Source organism: Prionailurus bengalensis, chromosome D2 (assembly GCF_016509475.1).
Source record: "Prionailurus bengalensis isolate Pbe53 chromosome D2, Fcat_Pben_1.1_paternal_pri, whole genome shotgun sequence".
In the NCBI taxonomy this organism is placed as follows: domain Eukaryota; kingdom Metazoa; phylum Chordata; class Mammalia; order Carnivora; family Felidae; genus Prionailurus; species Prionailurus bengalensis.
Window position 1 is genome coordinate 46,231,384 of NC_057351.1, and position 15,466 is coordinate 46,246,849.

At 44.4% G+C, this 15,466-nt stretch overlaps 1 protein-coding gene across 2 annotated transcripts in view; it reads left to right on the top strand.

The window, feature by feature from the left end:
* WDFY4 (WDFY family member 4) overlaps nt 1-15,466 on the top strand; it is a 295,982-nt gene that overhangs the window by 76,552 nt on the left and 203,964 nt on the right. For both annotated transcript variants that reach the window (XM_043596828.1, XM_043596827.1), the window contains exon 13: nt 4,036-4,129. In XM_043596828.1, coding sequence (XP_043452763.1) covers nt 4,036-4,129 — 94 coding nt within the window. The remainder of the gene's footprint in view (nt 1-4,035; nt 4,130-15,466) is intronic.

Genomic DNA, 15,466 nt, shown 5'->3' on the forward strand with positions numbered 1-15,466 from the left:
ACTTATTTATTTTCTGAGAGAGTGAGAGAGAGAGAGGGGAGGGGGGATGTGGAGAGAGAATCTTAAGCAGGCTCCACTCCCAGCATGGAGTCTGATGCAGGGCTCTAGCTCATGACCATGAGATCATGACCTGAGCTGAAGTCTGAAGCTTAACCGACTGAGCCACTCGGGCACCTAAGTTCAAAATATTTTAAAACTTTTCTTGAAACTTTGTCTTTAACCCATGAGCTATTTAGAACTATGTTGTTTACAGCATGAATGTGCTGAATACCACTGAACTGGTCACTTGAAAATGGTTAAGATAGTAGGTTTTATGTCATTTGTTTTTTATCACAACTAATAAGAAATACGTTTAGTTCCCAAGTACATGGAAGATTTTCATTTATCTTTCTATTATTCATTTTTAATTTAATTCTGTCACGATCAGAGAACATACTTTGTATGATTATACTTATGTGATATGGTTTAAGGTTTATTTTATGACCTAGACTATGGTCTCTTTTGACAAAGTTTCCACAGAATGTGAAAAGAGGGTGTATTCTGAAGTTGTTGAGTGGAATGTTCCCTAAGTCAATCACATTGGTTGTTTATGGTGTTGTTCAGTTTTATACTTTTGATTGTTTTCTGTCTACTTTTCCTATCAATTACTGAAAGAAGAGTGTTGAAGTCTCCAGCTATAACTGTGAATTTGTCTGTTTGTCCTTCTACTTCTACTAGTTTTTCTTTATGAATTTTGATGCTCTGTTGTGAAATGCCTACACGTTTTGGGTGCTGTGCTGCCTTTAGTGATTGTGCAACATAACCTGTTCATTCCTGATAATTTTCGTTGCTCTGAAGCCTGTTTTGTTCTAGGATTAGTAGAGCCACACCAGCTTTCGTTTGATCAGTGTTAGCATGGTTTAAATTTTTTCTAGCCTTTTTCTTTTAATCTGTCTATATTATTATATTTCAAGTGTGTGGCATATAGTTTGGGTTTTTTTCCCCCATTCTGACAATATGTGTCTATTAATTGGGGTATGTGGACAATTTTTATTTCATGTAATTTTTGATATGGTTGGACTTAGGTCTACCATTTTGTTATTTGTTTTCTCCTTGTTCCCCCTTTTTTGTTCCTCTGTTTCTCTTTCCCTAACTTTTTGTGGATTATTTGAATATATTATAGTATTCAGTTTAAATGTATCTGTAGTATTTTTTTACTATCTCTCTTTGTCTTCTTTCTTTAGTGCTTGTCTTAGGGATTACAATGCACGTACTTAACATCCTACTTAGAATTAATATTTTGCTACTTCAAATGGAATACAGAAAGTTTACCTCTATGCAGGTTCCTTTACTGTCTGCTATTTTTGGTGTAATATTCATAGTATTACATCTAGTAATATTTTTCTTTCAACCATCATACATATGTTAAGAACTTCAGAAAAAAATGTAGTCTATTTAAAAAAAATGTTTATTTATTTAGACAGAGAGAGAAAGAGAGAGAGTGAACACAAGAAGGGGCAGGGGTAGAGGGAGAGGGAAAGAGAATCCCAAGGAGGCACCACACTGTCAGCACAGACCCCAAAGTGGGGCTTGATCCCACGACCCTGGGATTATGGCCTGAGCCAAAATCAAGAGTAGGATGCTTAACTGACTGAGCTACCCAGGCGCCCTGAAAAAACATACTCTATTAAGGTTGTCCAATTATTTACCATTTCTCTTGGTCTTTCTTCATTCCTGAAATAGCATGTTCCTTTCTATTACTATTTCCCTCCCATCTGAAAAACTTCCAGTATTATTTTTTGAGAAAATCTCATGACAAGAAATTCTCTTTGTTTTCCTTCATCTGGGAACATATTTCTTTTGTCTTTATTTCTGAAAGATATTTTCCTGGATATGGAATTATGTGTATTTCTTTTCAACACTTTACAATTATTGTTCCTTTAGTTTCTGATTTCTCATGAGAAAATCCACAGCCGTTCAAACTGTTGTTCCCTTGTATACAGTGTGTTTTTTTTTTCCTCTGGCTGCTTTCAAGATTTTTTAAATTGTCTTAAGAGTTTAGTAGATTGACTGTGATGTTCCTGGGCACATATTGCTTTGTTGATTTTGTTAAGCTTCTTAAATCTTTAAGGGTATGTATTTCACCAGATTTAAAGAAACAACAGCTAAAACTTCCCTGAAAAATTTTTTTTACACTACACTCGTTCTCCTATTCTTCTGGAACTCCTACCATAGGATGTTAGATCCTTCAGTATTATTACACATGAGTTTGAGGCTTTCTTATGTTGAAAAAAAAAACTTTTCTTTTTTTGTTGTTCACATTGGGCAATTTCTGTTGATCTTTCTTTCAATTCATGGGCTCTTATCTCTTTCATCTTATTGTTTTATTGTTCTCATTTAGTGAGATTTTTAAATTCATTATTGTATTTTCAGCTCTTAAGTTTCCATTTGACTCTTTTTTTACTGCTTCAGTTTCTTTACTGAGACTTTCTAGCTTTTCATTCATTTCAATAGTATTCACCCTTATTCCTTACCAGTGTGGTTACTAACAGCTGATTTAAAGTTTTGTCTGATAATTCCAACATCTATGTCATCTCAAGCTTTTCATCATCTGTTGATTATCTTTTTCTGTGTGAGATATTGAGATTTCTCTGACTTGTTCTATGCTAAGTAATTTCAGATTGTGTCTGGGACATTTCGAATGTTGTGAACTCTAGCTCCTGTTCATGTCTTCTGGAGAATGTTGATTATTTTGCTTTAGCAGGCAACCAACCAGGTTAGGTTCAGTCTGCAAGGTCTTACCTACCTTCTGTGGACAACGTTTCCAGTATTAGTTTGGTTTCACAGACTTGCCAGTGCGATTTGATCTATTCTCTATTTGCCCATGAAGTTGCCAGTATAGGGTGGTAGTTTCTCCTTGAGTTCAGTTCTCAAAGCCTTTGGAATGTGGTTTAGGGTCAGATCCGCACATGCACAGCTAGCTCAGAGTTGAGCCCAGAGGTTGATACATCATCTGACGTTCTTAAGTCTCCTCCTCGTCATCATCTCCCCAATACTTTATGGCTCTCAGGGGCCCCTTCCTTCTCCTCTGTCTAGGAATGGAGGCTTTAGTTTCCCTGCCATTTCACATACTTCTCACCACTGCATCTGTTTCTGGGGCCAAGCAAGAAAGGAAAAAGAGAGACAACAGCAGTGGGGATTTGGCCTATATTCTTGGAACCATGGTTATTTTGGTTTGAGAGGATTGTCTTCTCCCAGGATTTCAGGCACCTGCCTGGCCACTGCTACTGCTGTGGGGTTGCCTGGAGGCTGGCTGAGAAAGAATGAAGAAATCTAGCAAAGAAAATCCCAGGGGTTCTCCTCCGTGTTCTATGATTTGCAGTGGCCTCCTTTCCTGCTCCTCAGACCAGAAACAGAGATCTTTTCTTGGTGCTCTGTCCTTGTCTGCACGTGGTGCCCATTTCAGTTTTCAGACTCCCTATGAGCCCATACCAAGGAATGCTGGAGGGAGAAGCCCCAGGAAATAAACTCAATGCCAGTTGCATGGTGCTTTGGGTTTGGTTTCCCTCTCTGCTACCATTTATGTTTCAGAGCCATCAGAGAGCTGCTCGTGTGTCCTATGTGAGTTTTGAGTTGCATTCGGTGGGTAGGACAGAGTAGAGCATGCTTACACCATCTTGAAGGGATCCAGAAGCCCTTGTATGTGTGTGTTCAACATAAAACGAGAGCGGCTCCATCTCCTACAATGCCTGGAAAGAAGGGGAAAGGACAGGCAGCTAACTTGCGTTGAGTATCAACTGTGAACCAGCCACAGCGCCCTGGTGCACAAAAGCATTATTTAACGTCTCTCTGAGGCAAGAGCTCCAGTTTGTGAGCTCCACTGTCTAGTTGGGGAAAATTGAGCTCAGACTAATTATTTCAAAGTCATATAGATAATTAGTGGTAGACTGAGGATGTGTATTATGGCCTGTCTTAGAAAAATTCAGAAAGGTTTGTGAAAAGCAAAAGACACTGGAAAACTCAAAACTGATACCCTGCTCCCCCTTCTCTCTGCAGGATGGATGAAGGGGACGCTGTGATCATACACCCCGGGGTCCTGTGCATCATGGTGAGACTGCTGCCTCGGTTGTACCATGAAGACCACCCCCAGGTACTTGTTGATGAACACACATCTTTGTCTTTTTCACATGACTGATCGTTTAAGCTCCTTCCGGCCAGACTGTTTTCTTTTTTGCTTTTGCCCTCAGTGCCCTGCATTAGCAGAGCCACCCTTGCAAAGCACCTTCCGCAGGGGAAATTCAGTATGTCTGCGACCCTTGATTGAGTTCTGACCCCCCTTCCAAGGCCATTTAAAACAGGTCATTTCTTCTGGCAAAGTGACCTTCTAAAAACAACAGCCAAACAAAAACCAGTTGAAATGATTCAACCTTCATGAGGCAAGCCCTGGATGCTAAGGATGGTGCTGGGCCTTGGGGGGCTCAGCAGTCCTTGCCTCCCATCCATTCATCCATCCTGTGGATGTTGGCTGTGATCCTGGCTTGGCGCTCTGTGGAGGACATGCCAGGCTAACAAGATGGAGCCTGTCCGTGGATCCTGCATCCATCATGGGGACCAAGAAGTGGTACCAGTGCAGACAGGCTAAATAAATAAGCTCACAAATAAATATACAATTACCAATTATGACAAGTGATAATGAGGGGAAAAACAGGATGCTGAGAAAGAATAATGGGAATGGAGATGGGGGAAGGCCTAATTCAATCTAATTTAGAGGAAGGGGTGGAGGTCAGGGAAGGCATCTCCTAGATGGTGACATTCAAGCCGAGCCCTGAAAGCTGAGTAACAATTAACCAGGCAGGAAGGAGTCTGCTGCAGGCGGCTGGAGTGGGAGCAAAGGGGGAGAGTGGGGAATGTGCCAGATGTGACAGGCAGAGGAAGACTGGAGCCTTGTTTAAGTATGGAGTTCTGTCTCAAGGGCAGCAAGAAGCATCTCTCAAGTGAGTGGACGATGACTCTATCAGGTTTTTGTATCAGAAATATCTCTTTCGTTGGTGCGTGGGGAAGGGCCTGGGAATGGGGACAGAAGTTAGCGGGCCATGTCTGCAGTTCCACATTGGCGGTGGCTCAGGTAGGGTGGTGTCTGGGTAAGTGTGAAGAGAGAGGAGACATTGAATCACAGAGCCCCGAGATGAATGGGTCCAGGGAGCGGGAAGAGGAAGTCAAAAGCAACCCTCAAGTTCCCGTCCTGGAAGAACGAAGGGCCCTATTGCAGAGTGAAAGGATGGAGCAATAGAACAAGACAATTCTTGAACACATTCACTCCGTTGGTATGATAAATACTTTAGAAATTCTGAGGAAGAAACTGGAAGGGTTGAGGAAGACCCGGAGGATGCACGCTTTGCTTAGCAGCAGATGGAAGGAAATGAGTGGAAAGGAGCAACCAGGCGTGGTGCTGGACCCTTTCACGGCTTATTTGTCCTCACAGCAGTTTCAGCGGGAGTATTATTGTCTGTTTTAACCAGCGGGGAAACAGAGACTCAGACAACGTAAAGCGCTTTGAAGGATTCCCCGTTGGTGGACTTGGTATTAAATGTGGTCCTACCTGGCGACAGGTCTCCTGGTCTGTTCCCTGCACAGTGGTGGCTTCCTTGGGAAGAATGAGGGGCGGGGGTTGCAGGCCCAGCTTTTCTTTGTCCAGGACTTAAAAAGGAAATGGTATGTTCTAGGAAGAAGTGACAACTGGGGGCATTATTAATCACAGCCTGAAAATGTCAATGACCTGGTCAAATACTATAAGTCCTCCGAAGTCAGTGAGAGAAGTAGAGTCAGGAGCAAAAGCCTTGATGTGTAAGAAAGGGAACCGTTTTCACTAAGGCAATTCTGTAGTATTTGATACAGGCTTAAAAAAAAAAAGAGTAGGGGGCTGACCTGTTTCCATGGCTCTATGTCCCTTTGTAACTGGAATCATTGTTCTCGTTCTTATTCCTTTTCTGGGAAGTGACAATGAAATGATTATCAAACCAATGAACAGAGACACATATCATAGTGAAATGGAAGGCACTTTATATTTTTCAACATTTATGGAAAAGCAGCAGGCTGGGATAAGATGGGTCTGATTGTTTCTTTAGTTATCTGTTGCTGTGTAACAAACTACTGCCGAGTTAACAAACCATGTCATTCCTTCTCATGGTACGTGTGGGGTAGAAATTTAGACGGGCACGGCAGGGACAGCTCCTCTCTGTGCCACATGGTAGTCGGTGAGATGGACCATTTAAGATGTCTTCTTTACTCATGCAACCCGTGCCTCGCAAAGCTGGTTCTGATGGCAGGGGGTTCCCGGGCTGGGTCACATGTCTGGGGCCTTGGTTTGAGCTGCTCATAAGATCCTGGGTTCTCCTCCATGGAGCCTTCACCATCTGGCCTCCCTGTGCCCTTCCAGGTGGACCCTCCAACCAGCCACATAGTAGCTCAGAGACCCCAAAGGCACAAGAGCAGAAGCTGCCTGCCCTTCCAAAGGCTTAGGCCTTGAACAAGGCAGCCTGGCTTCCACAGCATTGGTCTACTGGTCAAAGTGAATCATAGGTTCAGCTTAGACTCTGTGGGAAGGGCCATATGCCTCCCTTACTGACGTGAGGGGTTGCATGCATATATATAGGACAGAAGGAATTGTTAGGGGTTATCTTTTAAGACCAGCGCCTACTTGCCTTAAGCATTAACTGGTAGATAAAAATATTCGACCCCTAAATAAAATGTCCTTTAATTCTTTAAATGTCGTCTAACCACTTAGTTGTCTCAAGTGTGGGACTTTGCTTTCTTTACCTGGGCATTCAAGATTGCCCTGCCTCGTTTTGGAAGGCCATTTTGGAGCATTTTGGAAACTAATAGACACTCAGGGGCTATCTCTATGCTAGGCATGTTATTTCATCAATATTCGTAACAGCTCATTCCAGTACTCTAGAATCTCCCCATTTTGCAAGTGCTTGAGACTCAAGAAAGTTCTGTGGTCATGGGGCTGGTGAGGAGAGGTCTGGAACTCACTCCCAGGCCCCAAGTCAAGAAGTGCTTGATGAATGGGTCTCTCACTCTTTGAAGCTTTGGCAGAGTGTAGGATCATGCATTCTTAGCCTCATACATTTTTCCAGGTGCAATAGCCTCATTGTGAGGATGTCTGGCTTCCTCAGCTATATTTCCAACCATGCAATGTGCTTGCAATGAGAACAACCAAGCCAGCGGTACGAGTGGCCTTAGCAGTCAGGCGGTTGCTGGTGGGTGTGTTGTGCGAAACTCCACCACAGTGATGACCCGTGACGTGAGACAGAACAGAAAGTGGCCTATCTCTCATCTCCTAGGGCATGGAAATTGTGTGGATGGACCTGAGTTTCAGATCCACTCTGTGAGTTGTCACATTAGTGCATGGAGTGGGACTCCACTCCTCTGTGATGGCAATCGGACATATTAAGTATGCAAACGAGAACTCCATTTGTTAGGATTCTTTGTCTCCAGTCAAGTCACAATAAGTAATTTAAGGAGAAGTCTAATTCTCCCTCACTGTCTCAAACATGCAAATGAAATGTAGTAGCGCGTTTTCTCAAATATTTGCTGCAGATGCCAAATCAGCAGCTATTAAAAGTTGAATAATTACAGTAATTAATTTCTGGAAGGGGGGGGGTGGGAAACCTCATAACAATCAATAGAAGAGCAAATCAAATGAGAAACGAGACCACACAGGAAAAAGCCGGAACAGAAAGGGCTGCAGGACTGCATCTTTGGTGCAGGAAAGTGCAGTAGATGGCAGTGTTACTAAGAGGATGGAATGTGAGATCCCCCTCTCCCTTTAGGTGGGCCTGATTGTTCCCAGCATTACACGTGTAGCCATCCTCCTCAGATGATCTTCCTACCTCACGGGTGAGAAACTGATGGCTTTCCAAGGCACAGATGTCGTTTCAGGGGTGATAGCTTAAATAACTACACATATGGGGTATCTGATTTATTTCTTTTTTTTTTTTAATTTTTTTTCTTAACGTTTATTTATTATTGAGAAACAGAGAGAGACAAAGCATGAGCATGGGAGGGGCAGAGGGAGGAGGAGACAGAGAATCCAAAGCAGGCTCCAGGCTCTGAGCTGTCAGCACAGAGCCCGACGCAGTACTCAAACCCACAAAACTGCGAGATCATGACCTGAGCCGAAGTCGGACGCTCAACCAACTGAGCCACCCAGGCGCCCCTGATTTATTTCTAATCATGGCCGCAGGAAAATTGTTTTGCTCACAACCAAGAGGTGTCTTTCCCCCGACCCTCCAAAATGTTAGCACCATGAACTGCTCTTGGAAAGATAATCCAGTTGGGTTTGTTTTTTTTTTTTTTTTTGGCCTCCTGTGTCATTACCAGTGTTAAAATTGGACTGGGGGAATTCAGCTGTGACTGTTGCTGTCCTAAGCACAAGGCAGACATGGAGTCCAGCTCAGTTCTCTGGGGGTTGAGTTGGCCTCAGAAAGAAGCAACAAATTGGCAAGACGACGTTTTCCCTTTCTAGATGCTCAGCAGCCTTAAGGGTCTCGTTGTAGGGATGTGGCTGTGGGCCAGAACTCTGACCGGTCCTGCAAGGGCTCTCTGGTCCCCAGCATCACTCTGCTTTCATCAGGACTGCCTTCTGCAGCGACTAGTGGGGGGCATTTGCTTGTGCTCGTAAGTGTAACTCAGAGGGTGGGAAGCCAGATCCAGTTTCACAGAGGTGGAACTCAGATTGTGACAGAGCAGCCAATGGGATGTACGTGTGACTGTGAATAATTACTCACACCTTCTAGATGCTGCTGGGGATTCAGAGATGAATGTCACGGGAGCTCACACTCTGAGTCGAGGGTGGCTAGGAAGAGGAGTGTAGAAGACAGCAAGACCACACTCTCATGACTATAACAAAGGTTTGCCCACCGGGCCTTGGGACAGAGGGGAGGGAAAGCCACAGAGAGCTGGGGATATGGCTGGAATCTGGAGCCAGGCTTTAAAGAAATGGCGCCTGGGTGGCTCAGTTGGTTAAGCAACCCACTTCCGTTCAGGTCATGATCTTACCCTTCATGAGTTCGAGCCCCGTGTCAGAATTGAATTGTATTGGGTTACCATCCATCATCATCATCATCATCATCATCATCACCATCACCATCATCATCACCACCTGCACCACACTCTTTAGTGAACACCTACTGTATGAGAGTAGATTTCAAGCTTTGAAGACAGCAGGGTTTCAGATCTCAGCGCTGCCCCTGAACAGTCACACAGCTGTGGGACTTAACCTCTGTGACCCTTAACTTTCTTGGCTGTAGCGTGGGGGATAGTAATATCTTCCTTGTGGCATTATTGTTGACGATTAAATGACGCAGTGCGTGAGCGCTCAGCACAGTGAGCAGAACATACACCGCAGCATGGGAAGCACTTGCTAAGTGGTGAAACTACTGCTTTTAGTGGCTAGAAACTCTACAAGCATTTTATCTTTATAAGACCCCTGCAAGGTGGATATCAATGTTCCCACTTTGCCGATGAGGACTTAAAACTTGTAGAAATTGAGTGACAGATTTAACATGGTTGCTAGGTGGCAGACGTCTGTGATGCCAGGCTCCTGGACCTCCAGCCTCTGTGCTGAGTGGCCTTTCCTGCGTGGACTTGGTAACCACGGGAGGCTATTGGAAAGCAACAACATGATCAGACCTGGGTATTAGGGAGACCGTGGTCTACAGTTAGTCAGTACCGCAAGTCACTGTTGGGTGCGTTCCAGATTCTACCACCCTGGAAAAGTCCTGGGCAGTCTGATGGGACAGAAAAAAAGATCAGGCTCAGGGCTGCATTTGTCTATCAACTCTTTGTACCTTAATTTGGAAAAGCGTGCCATTTTCTGGAATTAGCCTGCATTTCAAACACATTGAACTAATCATATGGGTTTCAAATAACTAAAATATTGACAGCGTTAGTAGCCCTGGGTAGCGTTGTGTAAGAGCAGGCTATTTTAAAAGAGCCATTTCCTCCAACAAGGAAATGGGTAAAGTAGGAGTCTCATTTTGTTAAATTGTGACACATCAGAAATTCCAAATATGTTGAATTTTGGGTAACCTATGCTCTTTCCTACTGAACCCCCAAAGCCCCCGGTTTCTATTGTTTCTAAATGAGAAAAATCTCAATCCTGGTCAAAATCCAGTTTTCTTTTTAGGGGAACCTCTTAAATAGAGCAAATAGACACAATCTCACATAATGACAAAGAGGATCAAAAGCAAGACACAAGGAATGTAGAATGATGGAGTAGAAGTTAAAGTTAGATGGGAAGACCTCTGGCCCAATTGTCAGGTAACCTCGCTTCTAGTCCTTTCTACCATCATTAGTTCCACGACTCATGTAGGCTACTTCCTGTCTCCACATCTCAGTTTCAGTTACTCAGATCTGGCCTAGATCACAGGGGTTGCAAACTCAATGTCTTGGGACCAGGGAGGTAAAGGAAATGAGTAGGTATACATAATAGGAAGTGTTGAGGCCTGTGGCTCTAGGAAAGGGTTCTTGTCTTGCCTAAAGGCACTTCCACGTAACTAAGGGGCAGTAAAACAGGAGGAAAGCCAAACTGTGCCCACCAAATAAAACACTTTTATACACCATCAGTTGAGGACCCTTAAGAGATTTAAATTCCCTTCCTTATGATGAATGCATGAAACTGTTAAAATCATAGGCTTTGGAGTAAGACCTGGGTGGAGTGCCAGTTCTGACACTCATTAGCTATGTGACCATAGGAAACTGATGTATCTTCAAGTCTCAGTGTCCCCTTATAATATTTCCCCATTGGGAAAAGTAGTGGAGAGTGTAGTTGTAAAGTACTTAGCATAGTACTTGGCACACAGTATCTGCTCATCAGACACTGGCTCCATTGTACCCCCACACCCTTCCCTTCTAGCTTTGGCAGTCTGTATTCCTAGGACTCTGAGTCATGGCATACAAGAAATTTGGAAAGAGTAAATGGAAGATAATGCATTTTAGGTATATTTCCAACTGGCATTTTACTATTGTGAAATTAATAACAGAGAATTGATGTTGAACTACATGTTACAGTCTACTTAGGAATCAAAAGGCTGAGTTCTTTCTTCTGCCTGTTTTGCATTTGGTCTATGACCTGGGTGAAGCTCAAATGGCGGATAGCATAAAACTGGGAGGAGGAGTTACCCACTGGATGACGAAATGGGGCTGTGAAGGTTTCTGCCAGCCTGAGTAACGGATCAGAATCCCATTGACTCAAAATTCAGCAGAGATGATCAGGCCTGTGCTCATGTCTGAATGCACATATCCACTGGGTGGGGAAGGAACAGAATACGTGAGAGAGTCCTAGGGGGTTTGGTGCAAGGTCAGTAATTGTCCCAAGTGAGTGAGGATACTGCTATGGTGAATTCTACTTCTTGCTATATTTATAGAACTATAGTGCCCAATTTGAGAGAGGTGGTAGTCCCATGACCCCTTAACATGCTGCACCTCTGTTTGTCCAGAGGTGAGAAGTCAGGATGGCAAGGGATCCGAAAAACCTCCTTAGTCATGCAAGGAATAGTGAACAGATCTCCGGGTGGGTAGCTGAGAGAGAAAGACATTGGGGAAATGAGACCTGGGCAGATACTTGTCGGTCAATTGTTGGTAGAACAGTAGAATGCACACACAAAGATCAAGCAGCCAATTATTTGTGCTTAATAAAAGGACAAACTTGCCCAGACTGGCTGGGCAGCTGTGGAGGTAATGAGCTAATCTGCCCTGGGGATTCCAAGTGGCTCAGAAATGTGGCTGTTGGTGAGTTACATATATGTGAGACTCCCACCTGGCTTCTCAAGATGGCAGAAATGGTCAAATTACTGTGTACCACTTACTAAATCCAGATGATCCCCGTGTGGAGCAGAGCCATGAGCACTTAGTTTTTCCTGTAAGTTTTGAGAGGTTGGCCTAAGACAGGATGGGATAGGTACCCACTGCCCAACCCATGGAGTCGCCAGTGTCGATCGGTTTTGCCTCAAAAACCCAGAGCTAGCCAGTACTCTGCAAGCTTCAATACCTGGGGGCCCGAGAGGCAGCGATTACGGTGATAAAGTGGCCTCTGGAGCTGAACTTCTGGTTTGGATTCCTGTGCCTCCCCCATGTAATCTCAGCAAGCTATAATCTCTCTGGCCTCAGTTCCCTCATCTGTAAGATGGGGTAATAATAGCAACTAGCTCATGGCGTTTGAGAATTAAATGAGCCAGTACATGAAAGCACTTAGAAGGGTGAGCCTTCAAATAGTGAGTGGGCAGTGACGTTAGCTCTCATCACTAGCCATGGAACCTGCGAACATGGTAGGTGTATACTCTTGCTCTTAGAGTGAGCTGGTACAATTCACGGTGGCCTTGAAAGCCAGACACTTGGTTGGAAGGAATCCTACCGCCATTAGAGGAGAAGACCACAACCAAGAAGGGTTAGTATCCTGAAAACACCTGCATCCTATAAGAAAAAGCACTTTCACAGGAAGTGTTTCTATTGACTCCCACAACAACACACTAGGGTGGCACATATTTTCGTGATTCTCATTTTAAAGCTAAGGAACTGAGGCCTAGGGAAAATAAGGAGCTAGCCCAAGTTCACTCATTAGTCAGTGTCAAATCAGCATGAGAACCTAGCTGTGGGTAGATTTTGTTGCCCTGTGCCTAGAAGGTGATGGAGGCGAATGTCTGTCTGGAAGGTCAGAAACAACACGCCAGGCCTTGGGCCACAGTTTGCTTGTGAATAAATCCCTCATCTCTACAAAAGACTGTGTACTCTACAGCCTTGTTCCGGGAATCTCCTCCAGACGATCGTGGATGGTAATCTGTTAGCAACAACAAAAAATCTGCTTTAACAATATCTCTTAACAAAGTCATGTCAACACTTGACTTTGGCTAAAGCACCAGAGACACTCAGGGTAAGTTTATGCCTCCTCTTCTTGGGGGAAGGAAGCCTGCAGGGAAGGCCTGGCCATCAGCAGGAAGGGTTCTGGCTGAGGGTGGTGTTGGGCCTCCTGCAGCCCTGCATTGGGCTCCACTGCTCACTTGATCTAGCTCTCATGCAGTGAGGGCATGTGTGTCCAAGGGGATGGCAACTCTCCACGGATGGTTCAGGTTCCAGGCTGTGTAGGCAGCCTCCTGGATGGATGTTTACAGGCTGGTTTCCCTGGCGATGTTCTCACGGCTGACCACAGACTCATCGTGGGGGAGGGCATTGGGTGCTGGGGATGAGTCAGCCCGGCTGACGACTGGCTGTGATTGCCAGCCTTTCCCTGAAAGGCCATTTCCACTTTCACCCCTTGATTTTTTGCACATGCTGTTGCCTCTCCCAGAAAGACCATTTTCCCTGCTAGCCCGGCTCTGTCTTCACTGTCTTTCAACGCTTAGCTGGCACATCATCTTTTCTGACCACTCTTAGCCCTCTGGGTTAGGTGCACCTCCTGTTTTCTAGAACACCTTGAGCCCTTGTGCTTGCACTAACTGGGAAGCTATTGCAGTTGATGCAGAGACAGGTGCTAGGGCAACAAGGGTGAAGGGTCATTATCTCAGGCAGTAGTTCACAGTGTGGTGGAGACTGGGAGTGGTAGAAAGTGATCTATCTATCATCTATCATCTGTCTACTGAGAGAGTCATCAGAGTGTAGCATTTGTTTATTTATTATTTATTTATTAAAAAAATTTAAATTTATTTTTGAGAGAGAGAGAGAGAGAGACAAGAGTGAGTGGGCAAGGGGCAGAGAGAGGGGGGAGACACAGAATCTGAAGCAGGCTCCAGGCTCTGAGCTGCCAGCACAGAGCCCCATGTGGGGACTCGAACCCACAGACTGCAAGATCATGACCTGAGCTGAAGTTGTACGCTTAACTGACTGAGGCAGCCAGGCACCCCAGAGTGTAGTAATAGGATTGAGGTATGGACAGTGCTGTTTGGGAAAACCTGAAAAGATTTCTTAGATGTGAGAACGTGTGAATTGTCTCTTGAATGATAACTAGGAACTCGGCAAAGGGATGGGGGTACAAAGGGCATTCCCAGCTTCGGGCGTCAGTCGAAACTGGTGTGCACATTTGGCAAAGGGAGAGACTATACTAGGCCTGGAGATGGGGTGTACCAAAGGGGAGGATGCAGTAAAGTTGGAGAGAGACAAATCCCTTATAAATAGAAGATCCTGGGCTTCTGTTACCAGGTGGCATTAGCCATCACATGCATGTAATTTATGAAAGAAGCAGAAGGCTTGGAGCAGGCACCCATATGCATTTAGGTCTTAGTTGCATATCTGTTCAAGTGGATCATGACAGTGCCTTCAGACATGGTTTCTACTGATTTTGGTGGTACTTGGGCTTCTTACACATAAGCCAGGACTACAAACTCCCACACCTATAAGGCCACGTGGACACCACAAATGAATCTATCAGGCTGTGGTGAAAGGGAAAGTTTATACCCATATATAGAAAGAACTAATTCTAAGTAAGCAAAGATAACAGCTTGTCAAATGAAACCCATCTGTGGGCCCTACTTACCTGTGATATCTCTGAAGAGCTGAGGTCACTTAAATTAGGTCATGTCTTTTCCAAAATCATCAAAGAACATTTCAACCAAATTGGAATAAGCAACCAATCCCAATTTGAGTAGTTCAGTAGAACTCCCTGTTCTTTCAAGTGTCCGGGGGAAGCACGTGTGGTCATCTGATGGCTTTTACATCTACGTCAGGATACACCATGGACTGATGTGCCCAAAGCCTCGGAGGAACCCACCCCACCAGGGCCCAGCCCTCCTTGGGCTCTGGGACCTTATTAATCTGGACCAGGAGAGAAAGGGAGAGAGAGAGAGATGAAGAAGAGTGAACATCCACAGCTAGACAAGGGTAGACTTGAAGGCTTGACTGTTAAGTGGATAAAGTAAAACACTCCTAAAGGCTGTCCCACAAATTGCTCTGTGATAATTTACCTTGGGGGTCCAGCCTGCCAGCCAGCCTGGTGACCCTGCGCAGCCACCATGGAGTCCTAATTGAACCACCACCCCCTAGCCTCCATTGGAAATAATATGTGTTAGGAAAATCAATCCATTTGGAGGGGGAGAAACCAGACTGGCTTCCTGCTACTGCTCATATTTTCACTAAAACCCCATTTTTACTGGAACCAACATTGAAAAAAACCAGCACATTTTATTCAAAACAAGGCAATATTGTTATTGACAGAGCTGCAGTGATAATGAGGACGATCAATTTTCCCTCCTCCATTATGGGGTATTGAGCAATTTTGGAGTAAACTTGTGGCATCATTAGACAAGATCAGCATTTCTCCCTTTCGAAAACTTCCGTGTCTTTCCTCCTTTCCTTCTTTCTTTCTTTCTTTCTTTCTTTCTTTCTTTCTTTCTTTCTTTCTTCTCTCTCTCTCTTTCTTTCTTTCTTTCTTTCTTTCTGCTTTTCCTTTTTTTGCGTATTTAGATTTTAAGTAGCTTTTCTCTGGTGGATAAAG